The 24,277-nt window shown below is 50.8% G+C and overlaps 11 protein-coding genes across 11 annotated transcripts; 8 read left to right on the forward strand and 3 right to left on the reverse strand.

Moving 5' to 3' along the window:
- Positions 1-181: 181 nt before the first annotated feature.
- Positions 182-1,702, reverse strand: N7459_006589 (phosphotransferase family protein; the record flags this gene model as incomplete). Its single annotated transcript, XM_056945757.1, has 2 exons — positions 182-920; positions 1,674-1,702. The coding sequence occupies 2 exons, from the start codon at positions 1,700-1,702 to the stop codon at positions 182-184; spliced, it is 768 nt and encodes a 255-aa protein (XP_056797756.1).
- An 873-nt stretch (positions 1,703-2,575) lies between these two features.
- On the reverse strand, positions 2,576-4,075 carry N7459_006590 (uncharacterized protein; the record flags this gene model as incomplete). The annotated part of the gene is made up of 3 exons (XM_056945758.1): positions 2,576-3,351; positions 3,424-3,795; positions 3,850-4,075. 3 exons carry the CDS (start codon positions 4,073-4,075, stop codon positions 2,576-2,578), a joined length of 1,374 nt encoding a protein of 457 aa, XP_056797757.1.
- Positions 4,076-4,517: 442 nt separating this feature from the next.
- N7459_006591 (uncharacterized protein) lies at positions 4,518-6,394 on the reverse strand (the record flags this gene model as incomplete). Its single annotated transcript, XM_056945759.1, has 2 exons — positions 4,518-6,142; positions 6,205-6,394. 2 exons carry the CDS (start codon positions 6,392-6,394, stop codon positions 4,518-4,520), a joined length of 1,815 nt encoding a protein of 604 aa, XP_056797758.1.
- Positions 6,395-7,783: 1,389 nt separating this feature from the next.
- Positions 7,784-9,482, forward strand: N7459_006592 (uncharacterized protein; the record flags this gene model as incomplete). Its single annotated transcript, XM_056945760.1, has 6 exons — positions 7,784-7,849; positions 8,060-8,300; positions 8,363-8,439; positions 8,521-8,676; positions 8,751-8,852; positions 9,093-9,482. 6 exons carry the CDS (start codon positions 7,784-7,786, stop codon positions 9,480-9,482), a joined length of 1,032 nt encoding a protein of 343 aa, XP_056797759.1.
- A 623-nt stretch (positions 9,483-10,105) lies between these two features.
- N7459_006593 (RmlC-like cupin) lies at positions 10,106-10,722 on the forward strand (the record flags this gene model as incomplete). The annotated part of the gene is made up of 4 exons (XM_056945761.1): positions 10,106-10,157; positions 10,217-10,285; positions 10,390-10,543; positions 10,608-10,722. 4 exons carry the CDS (start codon positions 10,106-10,108, stop codon positions 10,720-10,722), a joined length of 390 nt encoding a protein of 129 aa, XP_056797760.1.
- Positions 10,723-11,585: 863 nt separating this feature from the next.
- N7459_006594 (putative oxidoreductase, short-chain dehydrogenase/reductase family) lies at positions 11,586-12,382 on the forward strand (the record flags this gene model as incomplete). The annotated part of the gene is made up of 2 exons (XM_056945762.1): positions 11,586-11,948; positions 12,008-12,382. The coding sequence occupies 2 exons, from the start codon at positions 11,586-11,588 to the stop codon at positions 12,380-12,382; spliced, it is 738 nt and encodes a 245-aa protein (XP_056797761.1).
- A 335-nt stretch (positions 12,383-12,717) lies between these two features.
- N7459_006595 (glutathione S-transferase family protein) lies at positions 12,718-13,591 on the forward strand (the record flags this gene model as incomplete). The annotated part of the gene is made up of 3 exons (XM_056945763.1): positions 12,718-12,797; positions 12,854-12,907; positions 12,967-13,591. 3 exons carry the CDS (start codon positions 12,718-12,720, stop codon positions 13,589-13,591), a joined length of 759 nt encoding a protein of 252 aa, XP_056797762.1.
- Positions 13,592-13,889: 298 nt separating this feature from the next.
- bbp (putative zinc knuckle transcription factor/splicing factor MSL5/ZFM1) lies at positions 13,890-16,022 on the forward strand (the record flags this gene model as incomplete). The annotated part of the gene is made up of 7 exons (XM_056945764.1): positions 13,890-14,037; positions 14,103-14,316; positions 14,374-14,591; positions 14,790-15,013; positions 15,073-15,181; positions 15,242-15,453; positions 15,516-16,022. 7 exons carry the CDS (start codon positions 13,890-13,892, stop codon positions 16,020-16,022), a joined length of 1,632 nt encoding a protein of 543 aa, XP_056797763.1.
- A 468-nt stretch (positions 16,023-16,490) lies between these two features.
- N7459_006597 (anion exchange family protein) lies at positions 16,491-18,778 on the forward strand (the record flags this gene model as incomplete). Its single annotated transcript, XM_056945765.1, has 5 exons — positions 16,491-16,819; positions 16,998-17,146; positions 17,206-17,293; positions 17,344-17,840; positions 17,898-18,778. The coding sequence occupies 5 exons, from the start codon at positions 16,491-16,493 to the stop codon at positions 18,776-18,778; spliced, it is 1,944 nt and encodes a 647-aa protein (XP_056797764.1).
- Positions 18,779-19,718: 940 nt separating this feature from the next.
- Positions 19,719-21,710, forward strand: N7459_006598 (uncharacterized protein; the record flags this gene model as incomplete). The annotated part of the gene is made up of 1 exon (XM_056945766.1): positions 19,719-21,710. The coding sequence occupies one exon, from the start codon at positions 19,719-19,721 to the stop codon at positions 21,708-21,710; it is 1,992 nt and encodes a 663-aa protein (XP_056797765.1).
- Positions 21,711-22,638: 928 nt separating this feature from the next.
- On the forward strand, positions 22,639-24,269 carry dbp8 (ATP-dependent RNA helicase DBP8; the record flags this gene model as incomplete). Its single annotated transcript, XM_056945767.1, has 2 exons — positions 22,639-23,147; positions 23,210-24,269. 2 exons carry the CDS (start codon positions 22,639-22,641, stop codon positions 24,267-24,269), a joined length of 1,569 nt encoding a protein of 522 aa, XP_056797766.1.
- Positions 24,270-24,277: the final 8 nt, after the last annotated feature.

Raw genomic sequence — 24,277 nt, forward strand, 5'->3', positions numbered from 1 at the left:
ACGCTATGTACATCTGGTTCTCCAATGAAGATCAAATTACGACGCAAGCTAAATCTGACCCCAGTCCAATCTTCCCCTCCCCAACCACTGCCCAGTAGTCAACGCAAATGCAATTGATCTTAGCTGCTGAAATAGCTCCTCATGTGCCGGAATCCTATGTGAAAGTATGTCAAGTAGCATATCAGTGTACTCCGGCGATTCGGATCTCCGCGCTTTGAGTGGAGGCAATCTCGGATCCATCAGGGTATATCCCGGCGTCGCCCCAGTCAATCAACCAAACATTCCTATCAAAGTCGACTATCAAATTGCGCAGCGCAATATCCAGGTGAGTGAGAACGAGCTTGCCAAAGTGAAACAGCGGGGCATCGTCGGGCGCCTGGTGGAATTCCTTGGTGATATCGAGTCGGCGGTTGAACCACGTTTCCATATGTTCCTTTGACTTGAACGGACCAGCTCCAATATCGGTAAGCCAGTACCCACGAGCGACACAACTTTCGCGGCCTACCGGGCCAGGCCGGGCCTGTTGCTCTTGAGAGAGCGGAATAAAGCGCAGAGTAGAGATCATCGAAGCCACTTGAGAGACAACTTCCACACGCTCAGCTTGTTTCAGATCGCCCCAGCATTGTTCAACTGAAACGGCGTCAATGAGATCCATGAGGATCATGCATTTGTAACCGTATATTTCATCAGGTTCAATATTGAGAACTCGGTGGACCTTCGGCACTCGAATTGTTTCTGATCCATCACATCCGGCGACAAGGTTGAGGATGTTGGCCTCACATGGCCGTGCACCTGTGCTGCCCTTGAGGACTAACGTGTGCGACACACGCACAATGCGAGTCCCTTTGTAAGTATGGAGAGTTGGTGTAGTGTCGAACAGTGTAGTCAGGGTCTCGTCAGACACCTGAGAGATATCGCAACTGTCGAGAGGGAAACTTTTGGACCTTGCACCTGCATTTGCAGGCTGAGAGCGCTTAGTGTCAGTTGGACGCAGTCCAGAGGGGCGGAGGTCCTTCTGATATCGGTTGCAGCGAAACTTTCCATGTCGCCTATCGCGGGATTTGCAGAGGATTATAGAACTGCACACCAGTAGCCAGTAGTCTTGATTTTTTAAGGTAGCAGAAGCGGTATAATCGAGCGTTGGTTGTCTTCAGGAGCAGGATAAACTATTAATGCGAGTCCCTTCATAAGATTCCAACATCAGAATCCTCATCTTCAGGAATAAGGACCAGCAGCATTTGGCATATTTCGGTCATTTTTTACCTCCCCCCTTCTGGAAGCCCAGTAATCCCATATATGGTCGCTCTAGTCCGGCAGCTCGAATCCCTCCGGTAAAAGAAGCTCTGTTCTGCGAATGTGCCATACGTCGGGACCCCTATGACGTCTGTTTCCCCAGTCCCAGTTGCCCATATCTGAACATGCTTGATGTCAAGACATGGGTCGAAGGTTATTGCAAGGCAAAGCCTCTTTTACTTGCCCGTTTAGCTGCGGGATATCCGACCAGTTGCACTTCATCGAAGTCACTTCGGATCCCCTCGGTGCTTTGAAGCAATCTTCTCAGATCATATTGGAGCTGTTGAAGAACTGGCACTTTCCATGGCTTGCGTGGGGTTTGTCCCTGGGCCTTTACTCCGATGTCGAAGACTTGGCAGCGATAATGAATAAGGGCGTACCGGCTGAGGCGGGAATCACGGCTTTCCATGCCTCCAGTTGCTCCAATATCTCATGTCCGCATCTATTTGTTCAATATATATCATATTCCTCCGCCACAATACTTGCAACACCAGGTTGGGTTTTCAAAATCGCCGCCTCTGAGGCGATCGGCTGTAGAGCCATATAGGTAAATGCACCACTCGTTCAGCGGCCGCGCAAGGACAAAAAAAGCTGAGAATTATCGCGTTCTCTTCGACATTGATGTTGAATGTAAGCATGAAGATATAGAAAGCCAAATCTGGAGCATTTCAACGGAAGAAGTAAGCCTAGCCCCACGAAACATCATGCCGTTCGTCTTGCAGTCCCCCATGGATAAGTATCATCCATGATTTCACGGAGTTTTTTCATGAAGTTTTTCAGCCAAGCCGTTTCAGGATAGTAGGCGATCACTCTATTTAGAATTAGCAAAGGAATATAGACCAGAAGTATCGACATACAATTTATCCCCCTCGCGATGAAGGCGATAAAACTCGTGAGGAAAATCCGGATGTCCTTTCAGAGTTGAGCCTGCAAATTTTTCTTTTTCAAAATCAATCACGACGTGTATTTTCGGCTTGGCCTGTGGAATTTCAGGATTGGGAGGTTGAATATGAATAAAATGATGATTGTCGTCTAGGTCTTGGAGCGATTGTTTGGTTTTCTCGAGATATAAACGAACTGGCTCATAAGGATCAAGGTAATTCATATCATTCTCTGCAAGGCGTAAAATGACTCTTTTTGCGTCGGGCATGACGAGAATCCGGGATAAAGTCCAAGAGATTGTATGCGGAAGGTAGGTTTTATGTTCTTAACTTGCGGGGTTAGGGCGGTGGCGATTATGCCTTCAGCATTACTATACTGTTTAAGGTCCCACTGTATTCCTTCAAAGGGGACACTTGAAGCTCCGCTTGAAATCGGGCAATGTCCACTTAACCATCCACTCCGACTTTAGTAGCACTTCAGCAGTCGGTCGTTCCTCAGGTCTGAATGACAGCATCTGGCGCATTAAATCTAGAAAAGCAATTATCTCGTTTCCTTCAATCCCCGTTCCATCCCGACGCCTCCATTTCTGCACGCCGATCTCAAACGACTCTTCAAGAGAAGGCCATCTGTTTTCCTTGTGAGACTCTGTTGGACACCCATACTCATCGAAGAATCGAGACCGTCCTTCCCAGTTCTGCCACCACTCGGAAGGCATAGGGCCCAGTACATCTACATGCTGAGACACTATCTCATCCTTATGCACAAAATCGGTGCTAAAAATTGCCTTCATTCCGATGATCTCCCAGATTGCCGTAGCGAGACTCCAGATATCTGAGGCATATCCAAGCGGGTTCTGCGATTCGAACTTGGCTTCTGGAGCGCGGAACGCAGGTGGAGTATGGCAGTCTCGTCCTAGACGAGTTTCCGTGGCTGGAGCAAAAGCCTCACCAAAGTCACTTAGAAGAACGTGCGCGTCGGATAATGAGAACTTTTCCGCATATTTGCCTAGGAACAGGGGCAAAAAGGCCTTGGTCGGAGCGTTAGGGGGCAATGGCTCACCGTCACATCGAGTAACAGGTACTGCCTCAGGTTCGCCAAATTTCTCATATAGTTGCTTGATAGAAAGATCGTCGAAACTTGCTGGAAGCTTGATCAAAATGTTGCTTAAATGAATATCTAGATTGAAAAAAGATATTACTTGTTAGTTACTTGTACGAAACTGAAACGGCTGCCAGCGTTATAACATACCTCCATGGATATAGCCTTGTGAATGTGTATAGGCAACGGCCTGCGCAAGTCCATATGATAATGCTCGACCAACTTCAAGGGGGAAAAGGCGGCTAAAGGATATTTCTCTCAAGTTGCATTGTGCTGGAGCCATTGTGTAGCACGTATACTCTCCATTGGGCCCTCGTACTTTGAACTCATCTAGGAAAACAGATATTAAACCGCCCCCAGGGTGTACGGGCGAAGACCTCGGGAGTGGAGCAGATAGAGCCTTGAGAATCTTTGCCTCGCGCTGAAGAGAGTTTGCCGTGTTGATCTTGAGAGCAACATATCGCTGTACACGAATATCCCGGGCAAGCCAAACTGTCGAATAGCCTCCAAAACCAAGCTTGTCTACAATGTGATATCGGTCTTATAAGACGTCCCCGACCATAACGGGATGATAACCTCCAGGCCGGTAATCTTCAAGTGACTCCACGCCCTTAACCCAGTTATACTCAATGCGACGGTATTCGGCTATTGTGGAACCCAGGCGTCCAAAGGGGCTCAGGTCGACCTTATACCCTTTTTGTCGGTGCGGAAGGGATTGGAAAAATGGGACAGGATGCCGAGATTGCGCCGGTAATACGGAAAAGCGGAGTGGGTTGGCAAGTATATTCAAGCAGCGTGTCATAGTATACTGGCATGATTGGAGGCATCTCATGACAACAAAGGGTGAAGGTGATAAGGGAATCGACGCCGTCGACTCCGTTCGATAAAGTCACGTGCTCGTTTGATTAATTAGTGATCTCCATTAGGTAGACAGGGCTGTCAAGAAATGGCATAAGTTAGCCTTTGCTTGTGTTTGCTCTGGTAAATAGACCGTTTTCTTTGCACGTGGGCACCAGTGACGTACTCTGATTGCCAATTATCAGCCGTAGGAACCGATATGGTCAATATCCGCCTTATCTTATCACCACATCGATCCCCTGAAGCCGCCGGAAGCCTAGGTAACCACCATACTTACTGCTGTTGTATGTTTTGTTTTTTCAATTTTGTTATTTGTCGGGACGCAACTATATAAACTAGGTTTGACTGCGCGGTATGACATCAAAATGCCCAAGTGATCTGAACGCCTAATTCGAATTTTCCTTTGTCCCTTTCCGGCTTTTCTTCGCTGCTTTTTTCTCAGCCTTGCGTGCAGCCTCTGCCTCCTTTAACTTATCAGCCTCCTGGCCCCCAAACATACTTCTCCATTCCTGCCCTTTCTCTAGATTGATGTTGCTAAACAAGTAGGATGCTTTGCCAATTTTGTGACCAGGCTTGATAGAGTCGGCATGCCAATAATCAGGAATAGAGAGCGGCTCTGCGCAAAGCTGGTTGTTCATCGACCTTGCGCTATCGGGCATGAATGGCGAGACAATAGATGCGAGGAGATGAATCAGGTTTACGGCGCGTCCAATGACAGCTGCACACTTGAGAGGTTCAGTCTCCGCAAGCTTGTTGTCCAGGCCATTTGATTGGAGGAAAACATTGCCTTGTTGGGAGATGGACAGAACTGTAGCCAAAGCGCCACGGATCTTCACAGCATCCAACTTCTGGATATACTCGGCAAGGAGTTCGTTGACTTGCTGTGTCCAGGTGTCAAATGAAGGATCCTGGAATTGTGTGTAGTCAGGCACAATATTGTCGAGGTTTTTGGAGTTGATAAACTTGACAACACGACTGACAAAATTGCCCAGATTCTTGAGCAACAAGTTGTTGTTGGCACTGATAAAGGCCTCCCAATTGAACTCAGTGTCCCCAGTTTCCGGTCGATGGGAAATCAAGTAATATCGCCACACATCAGAAGCAACGCCCGTCTTTTGCGCAGAATCTCCGAAGACGCCAATCCCCCGAGACTTGGAGAACTTGCCACCCTCGTACGTGAGGTACTCTGTTGTAGAGAGATGGTGAAGCTTAGTCCATGTGTCGCGAGTGCCGATTTGGCTTCCTGGGAAAACGACAGAGTGGTATGGGACATTGTCTTTCCCAAGGAACTGGTAGAGCTGGACATTTTCTGGGTTGTGCCACCACTTCTGCCATTGGTCGGTGTAATTTGCGGTGATAGATACGTAACCAATGCAAGCATCAAACCAGGCGTAGATCACTTTATCGTCATAGCCGGGTAGAGGAACAGGGGTTCCCCATTTGATGTCTCGGGTAATACTTCGAGGTTTTAATCCTTCCTTTAACCAGGCAGAAGTAATTTCTCTGCCATTGTTAGACCACCCTCCTTCTTTTGCAGATTGAAGGAAAAACGATTCGATCTCTGCCTGCAACTTGTCTAGTTCGAGGAATGTATGTTTGGTATCCCTTGTGACTGGTGTGGCACCATCAACTTTGCATCGAGGGTTTTTGAGTTGAAGAGGGTCTAGGAGTTGGCCACAAGAATCGCACTGATCTCCATGAGCATCGGGGTATTTGCAGAAAGGACATTCTCCTTCGACAAATCGATCGGCAAGGAATGAATTGTGCTGCTGGCAATAGAGCTGGGTCGTCATATCCTCTTTCAAAAATCCATTTCGATGAAGCTTGAGAAAGATGTCCTGAGTGATGTCTGTCTGCAACTGAGTCGTGGTGCGCCCGAAAATATCGAAGCTAATGTTGAACCAATTATATACAGCAGCATGGATCGCATGGTATTTATCGCAAAGCTGCTGTGGCGTGCAGTTTTCAACAAGTGCTCTAGTCTCCGATGTGGTGCCATATTCATCCGTACCTAGGTAAGAAAGGACTATCAGCAAAGGTAGGTCCTAGGTAGAGGAGCGATTTGCAACCTACCACAGACATAGAGGGTGTTGATCCCGCGTCCTCTACAGTATCTTGCAAAAACATCCGCAGATAGAACAGAGCCTACCAGGTTTCCAAGATGGGGCACATTGTTCACATAGGGAAGAGCACTCGTGATGAGTATGTTGCGTTCTCCAGGTTTTGGAAGAACAGTGCCGGACTTATGCGGTTCCTCAGCCATTCTGGTATTTCTGCTCTTGAGAGAACAGGATGTTTCTTGTAGATGGATTGTAGACTTTCACAGGTACGTTAGGGGGGGGAAGAAGGGCTGGTGTCATGGACAATGAAATATGACGACAAGGATTTGGAAAGAGATTTTTCAGACTCAAAGGCGCTCAGTCTGTTTTAGCTGCCCATGCTCAGCTGTGACCGATTGACTCAACAACCACGCTGTGACTCACCAGTGAATTTATCCAATCACAACACCATCACATAATTCAAACCCCGGTCACATTTAAAAAACTGATAATCATATAACACTTAGCAAATATGAAGTTAAGGGGTCAAAATGCAGCAAGGGGAGAAGTCAAAGTGCAGTTCCATAGACCTTGACAATTTCTTAGCTTCGTCATTGGATAGCAAGCCAAGATCAACAATAATTTGACCATATAGTTTTGCAACTGTTGTTTTCCCTATTTCAGGGGACCCTAGGAAGACCTTGTTGAGGCTGTATTTAACCAGGGGCTTTTCATTAAACAAAGTATGCCCGCGAGGGCATTTCCGCTTCACAATCTGTTCACAGTCCATCCTGGAGTGGTCTACAAGCTGATGGCGTCTAGAAGGGCATTTATGCACCCCGCATCTTAGTTTGGCTCCACTATTTGAAAGGTAAGTCTTATCAGTAGGGCGTTTGGTTGGGGGGGATATCCGCCATCGGGTGCCTCTTTGTTAAAGTCCTTGACATTTCGGAGAATAGCTGTGACATGAGAGTGTTGCTCATATCGGACAGGCAAGCCATCGTAAAGATGCCCAGTGGATTTCAGCCTGTTCATCAATAGCTCCCAGCACTTCTTGCCCTTTCTGCTTGAGACAAATGTCTTGGACTTTCCAGCCAGGATCAAGATATCCCGAGCTCGAGACAATAACACATTGACTCATTCGGGGGCCACCATGAACCCAATGTTAAGTCACCGACATCGTTGCTTCGAGTCAGCGAAGCAATGAAAACTCTCTTCTCCTTGGTAGTTGTCTAGCGGTCATATGTCAGTAAGACTTTAATTGAGGGCTCTTTTGCTACGCACATATTGTGGATAGCTTGGTTGAACGCTTCGAATGATCTGCGCTCGCCTGCGACAAGAGCCCTTCCTTGACCATGTCATAGGAATCGAGGTCTTCAATGCCGGGTCAATTTTTTTTTTCTGAGCATCTCCATGAGAAGATGCAACTCGCTCATGTATGGAATGAACAAGCCTATTGCCCGAGGTACTTGACAATCTTCAATGTAATTTCTGCCTCGTGATCAATGGAGGGAGTAACAAGGAGTTGGAACCAATGGAGAGGAGAATGCAAAGTCCTTGACACCTCAAATCTCCATGCCACTGCAACATTTCATTATGCACTGGCAAACCGAATGACCAACGAGAGGATGCGAGAGCGAGAAATTTCCGTGGAAATTCAAACGCCTATATCAGCGCCGGTGAGAGACAAACAAAGCAACGGTTTCAACAAGCCTGACAAAGACTCTCTGCAATGATGCCCCTTCGCTCATGACGATCCCATTCTCTCTTGAGAAAGTTCGCAAATCGAGCTAGCCTTCTCTTGTGTGCCGGTGATCCTACAGAACTCTACCATATCCACGATCAGGTATCTACAAAACAGCTCTCCTGCTGGTTTACCCAGTGAACAGTCTTCGCGCCCTCCATGGAGAAAGGGACCGCCACATCGCCCATATTGGAAAGGAAGAAAGATCCAAGATACTGCACCACCCGCCCCGCCGCCGCCACTGGGCGAGATTCTAGCAGAAATTCGGCCTAGTGACCTGAAAGAGGGTGTCGACAACGCGAGTCACGTTCTAGGAATCACCAACAGCCAGTATTTGGCATCCTACAACTGGCCAAATGGGAAAGATCGACGCATCATAGTACCAGGTACGTTAGATCATGGAGTCTCGACGCACTTCCTCTATTTTTTTGCTAATTGAACCTCAAAGGCGAGCCACCGATATGGACACCACCCATACAGTCCAAGCTACGCCTTCGACAGGATACGGGCGACTACTACCGGGACGTGAATACGGCACGATACCCCGAACATCCCATCGGGCCTATGATTCAAGCGATTTTGACTGACGTGCCTGACTACGCCTAGCAAGACGTCGACGTCGTCGGGTGTAGGAACACCTTGGGCAACCTTTTGCGTTTTGCGCGTGGAGATGCCAGGCAATTCCGCATCGTTATGCGGGCAGTCGGCCGAACCGTCTTCTTCATGAGGGGAGAAAATTCACCCACGGAAATCATTCGAGGCGTAAGTGGCTACGGCCGTACCTTTCCAGAAGCATACACTACCTGGAGCCGCGCTGTTAAACCGAGTCTCGCCAGCGGATCATGGATTACGAATTTGCTGGCTTCAAGCTCTTGGTGCGCTTCGAGGTGGATGGTTTCCTTCCCAGCTTGGTCTCGGACGATGGGGCCATTCCAGAGGTAGTTAGAGAGCGAGCAGTCTCGACGTCGATCCAATCTTTTTTCTAGCAGTCAAAAATAGGGGGGCGAGGGAGAAAAAGGAGAGGAAAAAGACCAGGAAAAAGAAAAATATAAGGCAAGTGCCTCGACCCAGAATCGAACTGAGAGCAAGTCATTACTAGTGACCCGTGTTACCATTACACCATCAAGGCTTATTAGATAATAACGACTGCCAGATACTGCATTACCTTCATGAAACAGCCATCTCCACTGAGAAATGCAGCAGAATGTGAATCCCAGGCTCTCAGCCTGGAGAAAGATGGGAGACGAATCCCACAGCGTGCAGTCTTTGACTTGAAGACTCGATCAATCCGCAAAAAGACCTTGGATATTCTGGACGAGATGCTCCCTCGGTTATTGGTTGCTCAAATCCCCAATTTTGTGGTCGCATACCACACCTTCGGCACTGAAAGTGCCGACGACATCGCGGTGCACGACGTGCGAGAAGAGCTCGCTCGATGGGAACGGTCCAATCAACCACTTCTGGCCAGGTTTCGCACGCTGCTTCAAGTCATTGTGTCTTTGCCAGAGGTCTGGGAGATGGTAAATTTGAAATTTACCATGAAGAGGGTGAACAAGTTTTGGAATTGAGGAAACAGGTCAGTGTGGTTGCGGAGGTCTTATCCCCAAGTCTGATGCAGGAATGTGAATGATGTGCGTGGTATAGCATTCATGCCTACGTGGATGGACCCAGTCGGGTCAGAAGGGGCGCCGGGAATACAAGAGAGGAAGCTGACGTGTCGCCGATAATGTGCTATTTAGATTTCGATACATGACAGACTTCGGCAAAAAATAATTCTAGGACTGAATGGCATGACGTTCATAAACTCATAGGGTCAGTTCAGCATAGGAATAGGGGTGATGGATACCACCAATATATATATATATATATATATATGAAGCACTAATGGTCGGCACCGATGGCCGATGATGGGATCAACATCTGTATACAGACTAGATCAATTAGTGACACGGGAATCGCATGTTGCTCAGAAGTGAATTTACAGAAACCACGAGGGGTACATAAATCCAGTCGGCCGAGTGCAGTTCTTCGAGTGGATAGATGACGTTATGGCCCAACGTCCTTACGTCGATGGAGACTCGTCACGTTGGCACGTTATTAATCGCATGCAACCAGCTGTGGACTTGAAAAGTCAGCGATAGCCATAGCGTGTGCACCCTAGAATTGCAAAACCCTCAAAGAACGACGAACCATGGCCAAACAAGTGGAAGTCACCAGAAGCTCAGAGCTGAACGACCAGACCGGTGGGTTGCAAGGGCAGACTCGAGCGCACGCCAGAATCGAATGCTGATGTGCAAGCCAGGAGGTCAAACGGAGGGTATGGTTCGAAAGGGCGCCATTATCGGCAAGTCAGATCAGCTCTGTGCACTGGGTACGCTTGATCCTTCCCAGATGAATTGGTGCTGAGGCATTTGGCGGTCGCACCAGCCGATTCATCGTGAAAAATCGCCGCTAAGTATTCAATGCATCCGCCAGTTATGGTTGCCCAGCCTCAGTCCTCTTCGGCAGTGCACCATCATGGAGAACAAGATACCGTTGTGTATGCCGCCAAAGGATATGGTTCAATTGTTTTCGATGGGGGCCGACAGCGAAAGGATTTACTACCAGGCGACTTTGCAATCATTCCTGCGTAGGTTACTGTTTCCACTCGATCGGGCCTAAGAAAGCTCATCATATACATAATTACTGCGCAGATATGCCGAGCACCAGGAGGTCAATGAATCCGATGGAGTGGTCGAATGGGTGATCACTCGGGCGGGATCCAAGCCAGTCACCGTCAACTTGGATAAATGGGGGACACACGATTGAAGAACCAGGTTGCCCTCTATTAGGGGCTGGATGAACCGACTGAGAGTTAATTTAGCTTGCTCGACCTAAATTATTGATAGCAAGAATAGCACTCTGGGTGAAGAGAGCGGGCATGCGTCATGATCTTGAAAGTACATAACTACTCTACTCTCAGACTGGGCATGATCCAGGGCAGCCCTATGACAATCAGATTGTTTGATCATCTAATAACTACTTAGGTAACTACATAGATATAATAATGTCTCGCCATTAACTCCGATTGTTGGAATGAGTGTGTGGAGACTCGCATTAATAGTTTATCCTTTTCCTGTATGTTATAATTAGTTAAGTATACGCACCTAAATTGGCAGATTGGGCGGAATAGCAACTCAGATTCCTCCTTGATTCCAATTGGACGGATCCCCTCCCTATCCCGACACCGATCGACCCTGTTTGCTTGCTTTGCTCGCTTTGCACCAACGGCCTCCATGTATTAAATCCGAGCGCGGTGGAGTCCAACTCTGCCTTTTGCGCTCGCTGATTCCCCCGTCTGTTCGGCCCAGCGTTCGGACTCCGGCAAGACTCACGTCTTCAAGCCCGTCTGCAAACAAGGTTGGTGCAAGGCCTGGAATACATCTAGTTCCTGGGGTCAGACACGAAAACGAGATCCTGCAAGATCCATTCTCCATCCCCGATTCGTGAGCGTTTGTCTTAACTCCGGCATGAGAGACGTCAATCCCGAAATCCGACTTGACCATTCATATCTCGATGCAATCTCAACTATTTAAAGAACCACCAACAGCCACGATGGGGATCCCAGTCAGTCCTCGCCCCCCAGAATCCCTTGCGTTCAAACATCCGACAACCAAGCATTCCGCGCCATCATGTCTCTGACTGGGAAAGTCGCCCTGATCACCGGTTCCTCCAAGGGAATTGGCAAAGCCACGGCGCTTCGTCTTGCCAGCGAAGGTGCCAGCCTGGCCATCAACTACCTCTCCGACAGCGCCGCCGCCAACAGTCTGGTTGAACAGATCGGAACCGACCGTGCTTTGGCAGTTCAAGCAGATGTATCCAACTTGTCCGACCTCGATCGCCTGGTCGATGCCACCGTCGCCAAATTTGGCAAAATCGACATCGTCATCCCCAATGCCGGCTATCTTCCAATGAAGAACCTGGAGCGCACCACCGAGGCGGACTTTGACAAGACTTACAACCTCCTGGTCAAAGGACCATTCTTCCTCGCCCAGGTGAGTATTGACTGTAGACTTCAATAGTGTGGCTGTCTCAAATACTAATCCCCATCTAGAAAGCTGTGAAGCACATTCCGTCCGGAGGCCGCATCATCTTCGTCTCCACCGGAGTCACCGCGTTTTCCAGCGTTGCCCCCGCCTATCTCCTCTACGCCTCTGCCAAGGGGGCCATCGAGCAGATGACTCGCATCATGGCAAAGGATCTGGCACCCAAAGGGATCTTGGTGAATGCTGTCGCCCCGGGCCCAACGTCCACCGAGCTTTTCCTCGAAGGAAAGTCCGAGCAGGTGCTCAAGACGATTGCTGGTTTCAGTCCCTTCAACCGCATCGGAGAACCCGACGAGATCGCGAGCGCGACAGCATTCCTGTGTGGAAAGGACAGCAGCTGGATGTCAGGCCAAATCCTGAGGGTCAATGGAGGTATGACCTGAGAGCATCACAATAGCGGGGCAGGTATGATTTCTAGCGTTTCATAATAATAGCACTATGCTTCAGCTGCACAGGTTCATTTTTTCTTTGGTAATCACGATCAGTAATTGTTCGGACTCGGCTCTATAAAGCCCCGTTGCGGGCGATAAGTGAGAATGATTCAAATTTTAGGCATCCCGGACAATACCTAGGTAAGCTTCGGCGGGATTAGAAATCCAAGTGGGGGAGCCCGCGATGACCTCAACCCGGCCACTTTAAAACCGTCCTTGTGCGACGAGAGTGAGATCTCAAACTCATCCTTTCCCATCAATTTTGACAGTCGCTTCAACCGCCCCAAATGTCTTCTCCCGATATCACCCTCTATACATCCCAGACCCCTAATGGGATCAAGATCCCCATGGCGCTGGAGGAGCTAGGGTATTTGAGCTCCCTTCGCCGCGCGCACTCGCATATTATCACTGACCAGACCGCAGCTTGCCCTACAAGGTCGTGCAGATCGATATCTCCAAGAACACTCAAAAGGAAGAGTATGTACCCCACGGCCATTGCAACCGTCCGGGAGAATTAGCAGCTAAACAACACCCAGCTGGTTCCTCGAGATCAACCCCAACGGTCGCATTCCCGCATTGACCGACACCTTCAACGACGGCCAGAAGATCCGTCTGTTCGAGTCTGGCAGCATCCTGCAATACCTGGCAGAGCAGTATGACACGGACCACAAGATCTCTTTCCCCAAGGGCACCCGCGAATACTACGAGATGAACAACTGGCTTTTCTTCCAGAACGCAGGCGTTGGTCCCATGCAGGGCCAGGCAAACCACTTCGTGCGCTACGCACCCGAGCGCATCGAATACGGGGTAAACCGATACACCAACGAGGTGCGCCGGCTCTACGGCGTCCTCGACAAGCACCTCGCGCAGTCCAAGTCTGGGTATCTGGTCGGCGACCACGTTTCCATCGCTGATATCTCACACTGGGGATGGGTGGCTGCAGCTGGATGGGCCGGGGTCGATATTGACGAGTTTCCGCAGCTGAAGGCGTGGGAGGAGCGTATGGCGCAGCGACCGGGCACGGAGAAGGGCCGCCACGTTCCCTCCCCACACACTATTAAGGATCTGCTGAAGGACAAGGCGGCGATGGAGAAATACGCGGCAGAGTCTGGGAAGTGGATCCAGCAGGGAATGAAGGAGGATGCAAAGAACAAGATCTGAACGGGAAACAACGGGGTAGCTGGTTCCTCGGACGACTATGTACAATCCAACGTGAAGATGAAATTATCGTGGAAACCAATGCCAAGGCAAACTGTTTGATAAGCTGATAGGCGGTGAGACTTCAAAGCTGTATGCACGTGAACTGTTTTGCCACTGCAAACACTGCAAACACTTCCACCGCCTTGAACCCACGTGACCCCTTTGCCACTTTTCACTTCTTGAGAGCATTCTGGATTTTGCCTTTCATCCCCAAGACTTGTATCACTAACCGGCCTTCTTTTGATTTCAAACAGAAGACATGGCGTGGCGCAACCAAGGAATAACAGGCTCTAACAACATCCCCCTGGGGCGCCGTCGCTTCGGGGGTGAAGAGGAAGATGATAGTCGCACTGTGACTCCTTCGTCCATGCCTGATGGCCCCAAACGCGGCCGCAGCCCTGTTCGTGGTATGTGCCCCCTCTTTGTGAAGCTCCTAATGATGCTCATCTAACTAACATTCTCTTTGTCACAGCGGACCCCCCAGCAGATGGTGTCAAACGGCGCAAGAAGCGCAACCGTTGGGGAGACCAGCAAGAGAACAAGGCTGCCGGTCTCATGGGCTTGCCCACGATGATCATGGCGAACTTTACCAGCGAGCAGCTCGAGGCGTACACGTTGCATCTGCGTATCGAGGAGATCAGCCAAAAGCTCCGGATCAACGATGTGGTCCCGGCTGATGGTGATCGGTAGGTGCCCCCTTCGTTTAAATCTACAGCTTGACAGATCTTCTAACCACTTTCCAGATCCCCCTCGCCTCCTCCGCAATATGACAATTTTGGTAGACGTGTGAATACTCGCGAGTACCGTTACCGCAAGCGACTTGAGGATGAACGCCACAAGCTGGTCGAGAAGGCTATGAAGACCATTCCTAACTACCACCCACCTTCTGACTACAGACGCCCCACCAAGACCCAGGAGAAGGTCTATGTGCCAGTCAACGACTATCCAGAGATTAACTTCAGTATGATAACTAACCCTCTAACTCCTAACTGTTCCCTTGCTGTGTCTGCCATGACTCCCTGCTCGACTCGAGTTGACGAGACATTTCCTTGGATGTCGTCGGCCCGTTTCTTGCTAACCCTTCGTGCTTGATGCTGCACATTGCGAATTTCACAGTTTCCGGATGACTAACACTTAGCTTTTTGCTATCTTTTTAAAGTTGGCTTACTTATAGGACCTCGTGGCAACACCTTGAAAAAGATGGAAACCGAGTCTGGTGCCAAGATTGCCATTCGTGGCAAAGGATCCGTCAAGGAAGGAAAGGGCCGTTCTGACGCTGCTCACGCTAGCAATCAGGAAGAGGATCTTCACTGTCTGATTATGGCGGACACCGAAGAGAAGGTGAACAAAGCCAAGAAACTGGTACACAATGTCATTGAGACGGTAAGTTGCTGCCAAATCCTTCATTCACTGGAAAATTCCACTGACAGTAGTCTGTCTAGGCCGCCTCCATCCCCGAGGGTCAGAATGAGCTCAAGCGCAACCAACTTCGTGAGCTTGCCGCCCTCAACGGTACCCTCCGTGACGATGAGAACCAAGCTTGCCAAAATTGTAAGTATATGACGTCCGTTTTCATGTTTTCTGGTTACACCAGTGCTAACTGTGCAAAAGGTGGTCAAATCGGACACCGCAAGTACGACTGTCCCGAGCAGCGCAACTTCACTGCCAACATCATCTGTCGTGTCTGTGGCAATGCGGGACATATGGCTCGCGATTGTCCCGACCGCCAGAGAGGCAGCGATTGGCGCAACGGTGGTTATGGCGACCGTGGTGGTCCTCGTGGTGCCATTGGCACTGGTGACGCCGTGGATCGCGAGATGGAGGTAAGCTTCTTCAATCCTCTTGATCATGGACATCCTGAAATTATATGCTAATCTTCTTCCAGCAACTCATGAACGAACTGTCTGGGGGTGCACCCAGCGAATACCCGCCTCGTCGTCTGGAGGCCGGTCCTGACTCTGGCTACCCCGACGACCATGATGCGAAGCCCTGGCAACGTGGCCCACCGCCCAGCGATGTGGCTCCTTGGCAGCAGCGACGTGAGCAGCGCCCTCGTGACGATTATGGGTCTCGCGATCACGGCGCCGCTCCTCCTTGGGCTGCTCAGAGCCGTGGTGGTGACTATGGCTACGGCTCTCAAGCCGGTTACGCTGCCCCTGGAACCGCGCCTGGCGCCGCACCCTGGCAACAACAAGCTCCTCCCGGGGGTCAACCCAGCTATGGTTACGGAGGATACGCCTATCCTCCCCCTGGTATGGCTCCGCCGCCCCCCGGCATGCCTTCGATGTACTATGGAGGTGCTGCCAGTCCGCCGCCGCCGCCTCCCCCTGGCGACAACCCCCCGCCGCCGCCTCCAAGCGATCAGCCCCCTCCACCTCCTCCACCGGCGTAAATATGGGGTTCGCTCGATTCTTGCAATCTGCGGATAATGGATCAAATTCAAAAGGGGATTCTTTTGCCATCAGTGATACCGCGGACAATACGCCTGGTTCCTGCTTTTCCGTTCTATGTGAAGTAATAATCTCGAGTGTTTCATGGTATTCAAAAGCCTGAAGAAAATCGCGTTTTCGTAGCCTCTAGTCCATTCAGTCTACTGTATAAAAGTCGAGCTCGGCAGCTTTCGCGTTCCCCATGCCTTTGATGCCTCAGGCCCCACATGTCTCCAGCTTTTGTTCGCAGCTCCAACCTTTTCTCCCCGCAAACTCATTTCCAGCCTCCAACATCTCTTTACAGATCCCCAATTGCAGGGCTGCTCAACAACCCGATTTGGGGACCATTACCTCGCCTAGTCTAAACTCACATCCCAGTGTATATGCAAGGCCCCACGCACGGGGACTTCTCCCTGTCCTCTGGGCCCAGTATGCACGCTCCCGCCGCGTCCGCTCAGCGGAAACCTTCTTGGCAATCCCAGCGCCTATCGTCCCTTCGCGCGGGCAGATCAGGACATGGTTCGTTGTCGCGCCACTCAGCTTCATCCGCGAACCAACGCGACTCTGCGCACGACGAATCTCAGCGACGGGCGTCGACTGCGGCGTCTGCGCAGTCGTCGCAACCGAAATGGTGGCGTGTGCGCTTTTTTCGCGGCATGATCAATGATGTCAAGCGCAGAGCGCCCTATTACTGGAGTGATTGGACTGATGCCTGGGATTATCGCATTGTGCCGGCCACCGTTTATATGTATTTTGCTAAGTATGTTTTTCTATTTGACCTATCTGAAGATTGCCTGTCTCGCGTTCCTCCTTTGTTTTTCTTCTACAATGCAGGGCCAGTCCTGTTGCAGATGTCTGGACGGGGATGTAGAACTCGGCGTTCACCGTCTAGAGAGTGCCTATCTACTTGTTGAACTGGATGCTTACGATTCCTACAGTATCTTACCTGCTCTGGCTTTCTCGTTGGATATGTTCGAAAAGACCCATCAAAGCTATGGCGTCAATGAGGTCTTGCTTGCATCTGTTCTTGGGGCTGTGGTATTTTCCCTCTTTGCAGCTCAGCCACTGGTAATTGTCGGTGTTACTGGTGAGTGGGGGACCCTTTATTTAGATAACCTTGAGAAAAAGCTAAATCAAATTCTCCAGGTCCTATCACTGTGTTCAACTACACAGTCTATGATATTATAACTCCCCGGGGAACCCCATTTCTCCCCTTTATGTGCTGGATTGGCATGTGAGTTGTTTCTTCTGAATACTCATGTAATCCGCTAATCTATGCCCTAGCTGGTCGTTGATTATGCATTGGATTCTTGCCATCACAAATGCTTGTAACGGCCTTACATATGTCACCCGTTTCTCATGCGATATTTTCGGTTTCTACGTCGCCTGCATTTATCTCCAGAAAGGCATCCAGGTCCTGACTCGTCAGTGGGCTCAAGTTGGCGAAACCTCGGCGTATCTGAGCATCATGGTGGCGCTGCTTGTTTTGATGGCTGGATGGATCTGCGGGGAGTTGGGTAACAGTAATCTCTTTCAACGATTTGTCCGCAAGTTCCTCGAAGATTACGGCACCCCCTTGACCATTGTCTTTTTCACTGGTTTTATCCACATTGGGCACATGAAGGACGTTGATGTCTCAACACTTCCCACCAGCAAGGCGTTCTTTCCCACGCTTGATCGGCCTTGGTTGGTGCATTTTTGGAATATCGACGTCGGGGATGTCTTCTTGGCCATTCCATTTGCTCTGCTTCTGACCATTCTTTTCTACTTTGACCACAATGGTAGGTGCTGCTGCAACAAATACTGTTCTTGCTGGTGCTGACTTTCTGTCTTCCTAGTCTCATCCCTCATTGCCCAGGGCACAGAATTTCCCCTCCGGAAACCCGCCGGTTTTCACTGGGACCTCTGGCTGCTCGGTCTGACCACCTTCATCGGCGGTCTTCTTGGCATCCCATTCCCCAACGGACTCATTCCTCAAGCCCCCTTCCACACTGCTGCTCTCTGCGTTACCCGCCAGGTCGCAGACGAGAACGACACCAACAAGGGCAAGGCCATCCGGGTCACCGACCATGTCGTAGAGCAGCGCGTCAGCAACTTCGCACAGGGTCTTCTGACCCTCGGAACAATGACCGGACCACTCTTGATCGTTCTCCACTTAATCCCGCAGGGCGTCCTAGCCGGGCTATTCTTCATCATGGGCGTCCAGGCCCTCGAAGGCAACGGCATCACTCAAAAACTCATCTTCCTCGCCCAAGACAAGCACTTCACTCCTGCATCCAACCCCCTGAAGCGGCTCAAACGTCGCTACATGATCTGGGCGTTCGTGATTCTCGAACTTGCCGGTTTTGGTGCGACCTTCGCCATCACCCAGACCATCGCTGCTATCGGCTTCCCCGTCATTATTCTCCTCCTCATCCCAGTGCGCTCATTTCTGCTGCCGTACTGGTTTACCCGTGAGGAACTCGGAGCGCTCGACGCACCCACCGCCAGTCCGTTTACCATGGAGAGTGTCGGCGGCACTCATGGTCTGGAGGAAGAGTCTCCGCAGGCGACAACTGGCGACGTACACTCGAGCGGAAATAACGGAGCCTTGCGGGCTCGTCTATCCTCTTCATCTGACTCCGCCCTCGAGGGGGATGATTTGGAGCGAGGGGAGGCGTATGAGCTCCAGGCTCGCTCGTCTATTCGGAGAAGAAGTACTGCTAGTAGGGTCGATTGATGCGGCTGGAGACTACAGTCTTGAGACTGGGTCATTGCCAAGGGCTGTAATAACAAGTTAGTCATGAATCTGACTCGAATATGCAGGCCTTATGTTCGATTTCGGCATGAAGTAAGCTGCTATCTTTGCAGATCATGCCTATAGATAGCACCGCCATGGTAGATAATTGGAGTAACCCTGGTTGCAGGGGTATTTCTCATGTGTCAAGTCATTACCTAGGTAGTAGTCGGATACGCGGAACCCTTCTACGAGACGCTCTTTGAGACACCTAACACTGCCGCAGCACGCAGTGCTACGCCCTTTCTTTTCTTTTCTTTTCTTTGGCTGTTCCGACTTGCGATTCCGACCATGTAACACGCTTGAGGCTGACTGGCAGGACCATACTGGATCTGAGGGGGTAGAAGCTCTGGATGTCTTCTACCGGGACCTCATGAGCATGGATCCGTCAGCACAATGGACCAATCGGGGAATTCAGGTTTGATATTCTGATATACCTCTATATGGCTCTATCGCCGCGGCAGTGGGAAAAATCACGGAGATCGTCGTTGACGACAGTGTGTCGGACTAGCCTAGTTCGTTGGGTTGTCTGTGGAAATCGACAGAAATCTGGAATCGACTTCGACGAGTCGTATGCTATCTACATGGCTGGGGCGACGGTCTGCACCTCAGGCAGCCGCATCAGCTACGAGCTAAGCGAGGAGATGATTGCCTAAGGTACTACACAGCTATAATATAACACACCCAGTAACTACCTGTTTTCTTTCCTTCTTCCCCCTTCCCTCTATCCTTTCTGAGAGAATCATCTTTTAGGTATTGTATCCATGGGTTGTTCCTCATGATTACAAACATAGTCTAACACCAGGTGCCCATCAGCAGTCGAGCTCTCCTCTTTCCAAGTTCCGAATCATCACTCAAAATCATCCCACAAGCCACCTCAGCCATGGAGGATAAGCTCAAGCTCCCATCACGGCCCGAGATACTGCCCCATCGTGACGAGAAACCAGTCATTATTGGCATTTACGGTTTGCCCGGGTGCGGCAAATCCTTCCTTTTAAATCAACTGAAAGCTCAGCTCGACAATTCATCCTTCGTCTTTTTTGAGGGCAGTCAAGTCATTGCCGACGCATGTCCAGGAGGCCTAGAGGCCTTCCGGAAATTGGGGGAACATGAGAAAGTCTACTGGCGCCAGAGTGCCATGACCAGCATTCAAAGGGAATGCTCCCAGACTGGCAAAACTGGGATCGTAGCCGGTCACTTCATGTTCTGGCGCGAGGGTGAAGAGATCGGCCACGAGGTGTGGACGCCTGTTGACTCAAGGGCGTATACGCATGTCGTTTATCTGGAGGTTCCAGCTGAGAGAATCGCCGAAAATATTGCGAATGACAGAGAGAGAGCTCGGGAACTGTCGTCGATTGTCCACCTGCGTAAATGGCAGGACGCGGAGAAAAACCAGCTGTGTCGGCTTTGTCGAGATCGCTGCATTCTCTTTGTGCTATCGACCCGACACCTGGCATGTGTCGACAGTGTTTCGACACTTCTACAAGACTTCCAGAGCCACACCGAAAAAATGAATACACATCTGGTCGAGAACGACATCGATGGGATTATGGCAAGAGTTTCGAAGAGGCCACCGCAAAGGGTCTTGGTCATAGACGCCGACAAAACGTTAGCAGCGGAGGACAGTGGATTCCTGTTCTGGAAACTGGTTCTTGAAGATCCAATTCCGGTCCATAAGAGTTCTCCTCTAAAGTCCCTTTTTGACAGCCCATTGGGATACTCTTATCTGGCTTTCCGCCAGGCAACGCTTCTCTATGAAGAAGCCGCTGACGACGAGAAATTCCAGAGGATTTGCGACAAGGTGGCATTGGAGATCTCTATGTACATGGAGTTCGTGTCTCTGTTACATTTGCTGAAACAAACCGATGTTTGTGCAGTAGTCCTCACCTGTGGCACACGGTGTGTTTGGCAGAAGGTCCTCGAGCGAGAAGGGCTGAATGATACAGTCAACGTGATTGGTGGAGGACGCTTGGCCGATCGATATGTTGTTACTCCCGCAGTCAAAGCTGCTGTAGTCACACGTCTGCATGATGAACACGCCGCCTGCGTTTGGGCTTTTGGTGACAGCCCGTTGGATCTCGATATGCTGCGGGAGGCAAACCACGCTATCATTGTGACTGGGAGCGAGGAGAGCCGGAGCAAAAGTATGGAAGTCAAACTACAGGAGGCGATTGGAAAGGAAGACTTCCGGCCTCGCCAAGCTGTACTATCATTCAGCGCATCACCTCGGCTGGATACCAGTCGATTGCCGTTGGTGCAGCTAACATCATCAAGCTTCATCAACGAAATTCTTCCAAAAGCCAGTGACCAGGCGCACATAGAGCTTATCCATGCTACGGATAATGCGGGGACGAAACTTCTTATGACTCCTATGCGCGATAGGAATCTTTCCGGACCGGCTCTGAGAAAGGCCCATAAAGCCGCTGGGAGCCATATTGCCACGCAATTCTTGGCCGATCTCATCGGCCTCGAAAAGTATTCCATAGAACATGTCCAGGGCCACACTATAGATGGATATCGACTTCTCCATGAGAAGGAGACCCTTATCGTGGCGCTGATGCGTGGTGGGGAGCCCATGGCTTTGGGTATCAACGACACCTTCCCCCTGGCCATGTTCCTGCATGCCAGAACCCCGGAGGACATCACACCTGATTACCTGTCGGGTCGGTTTACCATCTTGTTGGTCGACTCGGTGGTCAATAGTGGCAACACTGTCTTGCAATTTGTTCATCACATTCGCAGCATCCATGCCACCGTTGGGATCGTGGTCGTGGCTGGGGTTGTTCAAGAACAGGCTATCACTAAGAGTGGCGGTTTCTTCCAGTCTCTAAGTCGCATTCATAAACTCAGCTTGGTGACGCTCCGTGTATCGTAGAATAAGTACACCGGTCGAGGGGGTACAGACACGGGCAACAGGTCATTCAACACAGTCTATCTGCCATAAATGCGATTCCACATGGCTGAGGGAAAAGTGCGTTTGATGGATTTCCTCGAGACAGCCTGACAGAGGCGTTACCAATATTGATATTCTTGAGATAGTGAAATAAACAACTGATACTGATAGCAACTCAGCGCCTTAGAAGACTTCCTCTTAGCTTATATGTAGTTTTCTTTCTCCAGTCTCCCACGCCCTCTTTGGCCCTCGCCGAGGAAGATCAACCTATCAAACCCTGCCAGTGGATATCCTCCCCTCGTTGAATGAATACGCCTCCTCATTTCAAAGAAGATCTATCTTCTAGAACTATAACCTTTGTTGCTAAGAAACCTCCTTATGTTCAAACCTCCACTCAATTGGATGTCCTTCTAACCCAGCTGGGAGTTAACGGGGCTTACTGGCTGTACTGCTTTCGCCCGTCGGGTCCCATAGCGGTGCTCGCACGTTGTTCTATATGGAGTTAGTACGATGTGTGAATCCGACGGTTAACCTCTCAGCAGTAATCAATACTGAAATCGGTCTAACTTGCGGAAATATCTTTGTGCCCGAGATCCGCCATTGGTCACTCCTATCTACGTGGAGCTCATGAAGAGGTGGGAAGAATTGAGTCCACCACTGGCATTGCTCCTACTCCATCTTTCTATCCAGATGCATTTCAGCCTCGCTGTGATGACCGAGTATAACGTTTTCTGCTAGTTAACCAGTTGTTAGTTAACTAGTTAACTTCTATCTGTGATCTCATTCGTGGATATCTTCGATCACATGATCGCAATTACTTGCCTTTCATACCAGGCACCAATCTCACCGCCCGCTCGATATCACTTTTTCTGCCGCAAAATTATTTCCCCAAGACAAAGCAGCAAGCACAATGGCGCCGCCAAAAGTCGATCCCAAGTCGGACGACTCCGATGTCTCTGACAATTCCGATGCAAGCCAAGCCGATGTGCAGGACCGCGCTCCCAAACGCCGCCGACTCTCCGAATCTGCGGACGACGACGACGAGTATGTTGCGCCAGCGCCGCTCCCCACTCTCTCCCGTATCAAGAAAAAGGACGATACCGCAAAAACGCCCAAACAGACCGAGGAGGAAGAGCCGGTGACGATCCGGGATGCCCTCGAAATTGGTCTGAAAAGCGAAGAGTCTACTTTTGGGGCTTTGGATGTTGCACCATGGCTCGTGGGCTCTTTGACGACCATGGCGATCCGGCGGCCCACGGCTATTCAGAAAGCGTGTATTCCCCAGATTCTGAAAGGACGGGACTGCATTGGTGGTAGCCGAACTGGTTCGGGAAAGACAGTTGCTTTTGCTGTTCCTATTTTGCAGAAGTGGGCGCAGGATCCATTTGGCATCTTTGCGCTGGTTTTGACGCCGACGAGGTAGGCCCGGCTGAAAGAGAATCCCTGGGAATCTGTATGCTCATATGCTGATCATCTCGTAGGGAGCTTGCCCTGCAGATCTTCGAGCAATTCAAGGCCATTTCCGCACCGCAGAGCATGAAGCCCGTGCTCATCACTGGTGGCACTGATATGCGACAGCAAGCAATTGCCCTCGCGCAAAGGCCCCATGTTGTCATTGCTACGCCCGGACGCCTGGCGGATCACATCAAGACCTCTGGTGAAGATACAGTGGCTGGGTTGGGCCGGGTCAAGATGGTCGTTCTCGATGAAGCCGATCGACTACTGGCCAGCGGCCGAGGCAGTATGCTGCCAGACGTGGAAACCTGCCTATCTGCGCTCCCCCCCTCGACAGAGCGGCAGACCCTCCTGTTCACGGCCACATTGACCGCGGAAGTGCGCGCCCTCAAATCGATGCCGCCCTCGCCGAACAAAGAGCCCATCTTCGTGACCGAGGTCTCGACCGAGCACTCAGGCAACATCCCGCCGACCCTCAAGCAAACATACCTCAAGGTGCCCATGACGCACCGCGAAGCATTCCTCCACGTCCTGCTCTCCACCGAGGAGAACATCTCCAAGCCCGTCATTGTCTTCTGCAACCACACCAAGACCGCCGACCTGCTCGAACGTACCCTCCGTCGACTGGGCCACCGCGCCACCTCCCTCCACAGTCTCCTCCCCCAGTCCGAGCGCACGTCCAATCTCGCGCGTTTCCGCGCTGCCGCCGCCCGCGTCCTGGTCGCCACGGACGTCGCCTCGCGCGGTCTGGATATCCCTATCGTCAGCCTGGTCATCAATTTCGACATCCCCCGCAACCCGGACGACTACGTCCACCGCGTCGGTCGTACCGCCCGTGCCGGCCGGACCGGTGAGGCAGTCACGCTCGTGGGACAACGCGACGTCGAGCTCATTCTCGCCATCGAGCAGCGCGTAGGCCGCCAGATGGACGAGTGGGCGCAAGAAGGCGTCAATGTGGAGAGCCGCGTCGTTCGTACCGGCGTGCTGAAGGAGGTCGGCTCCGCGAAGCGCGAGGCTACTGGTGAGATCGAAGAGGGCCGGGACGTGCTGGGCCGCAAGCGCAATAAGTTGAAGAAGATTCGCTAATTTGTTCA

This window comes from Penicillium hispanicum, assembly GCF_028827665.1.
Source record: "Penicillium hispanicum strain IBT 35686 chromosome Unknown utg000006l_segment0_segment0, whole genome shotgun sequence".
In the NCBI taxonomy this organism is placed as follows: Eukaryota; Fungi; Ascomycota; class Eurotiomycetes; order Eurotiales; family Aspergillaceae; genus Penicillium; species Penicillium hispanicum.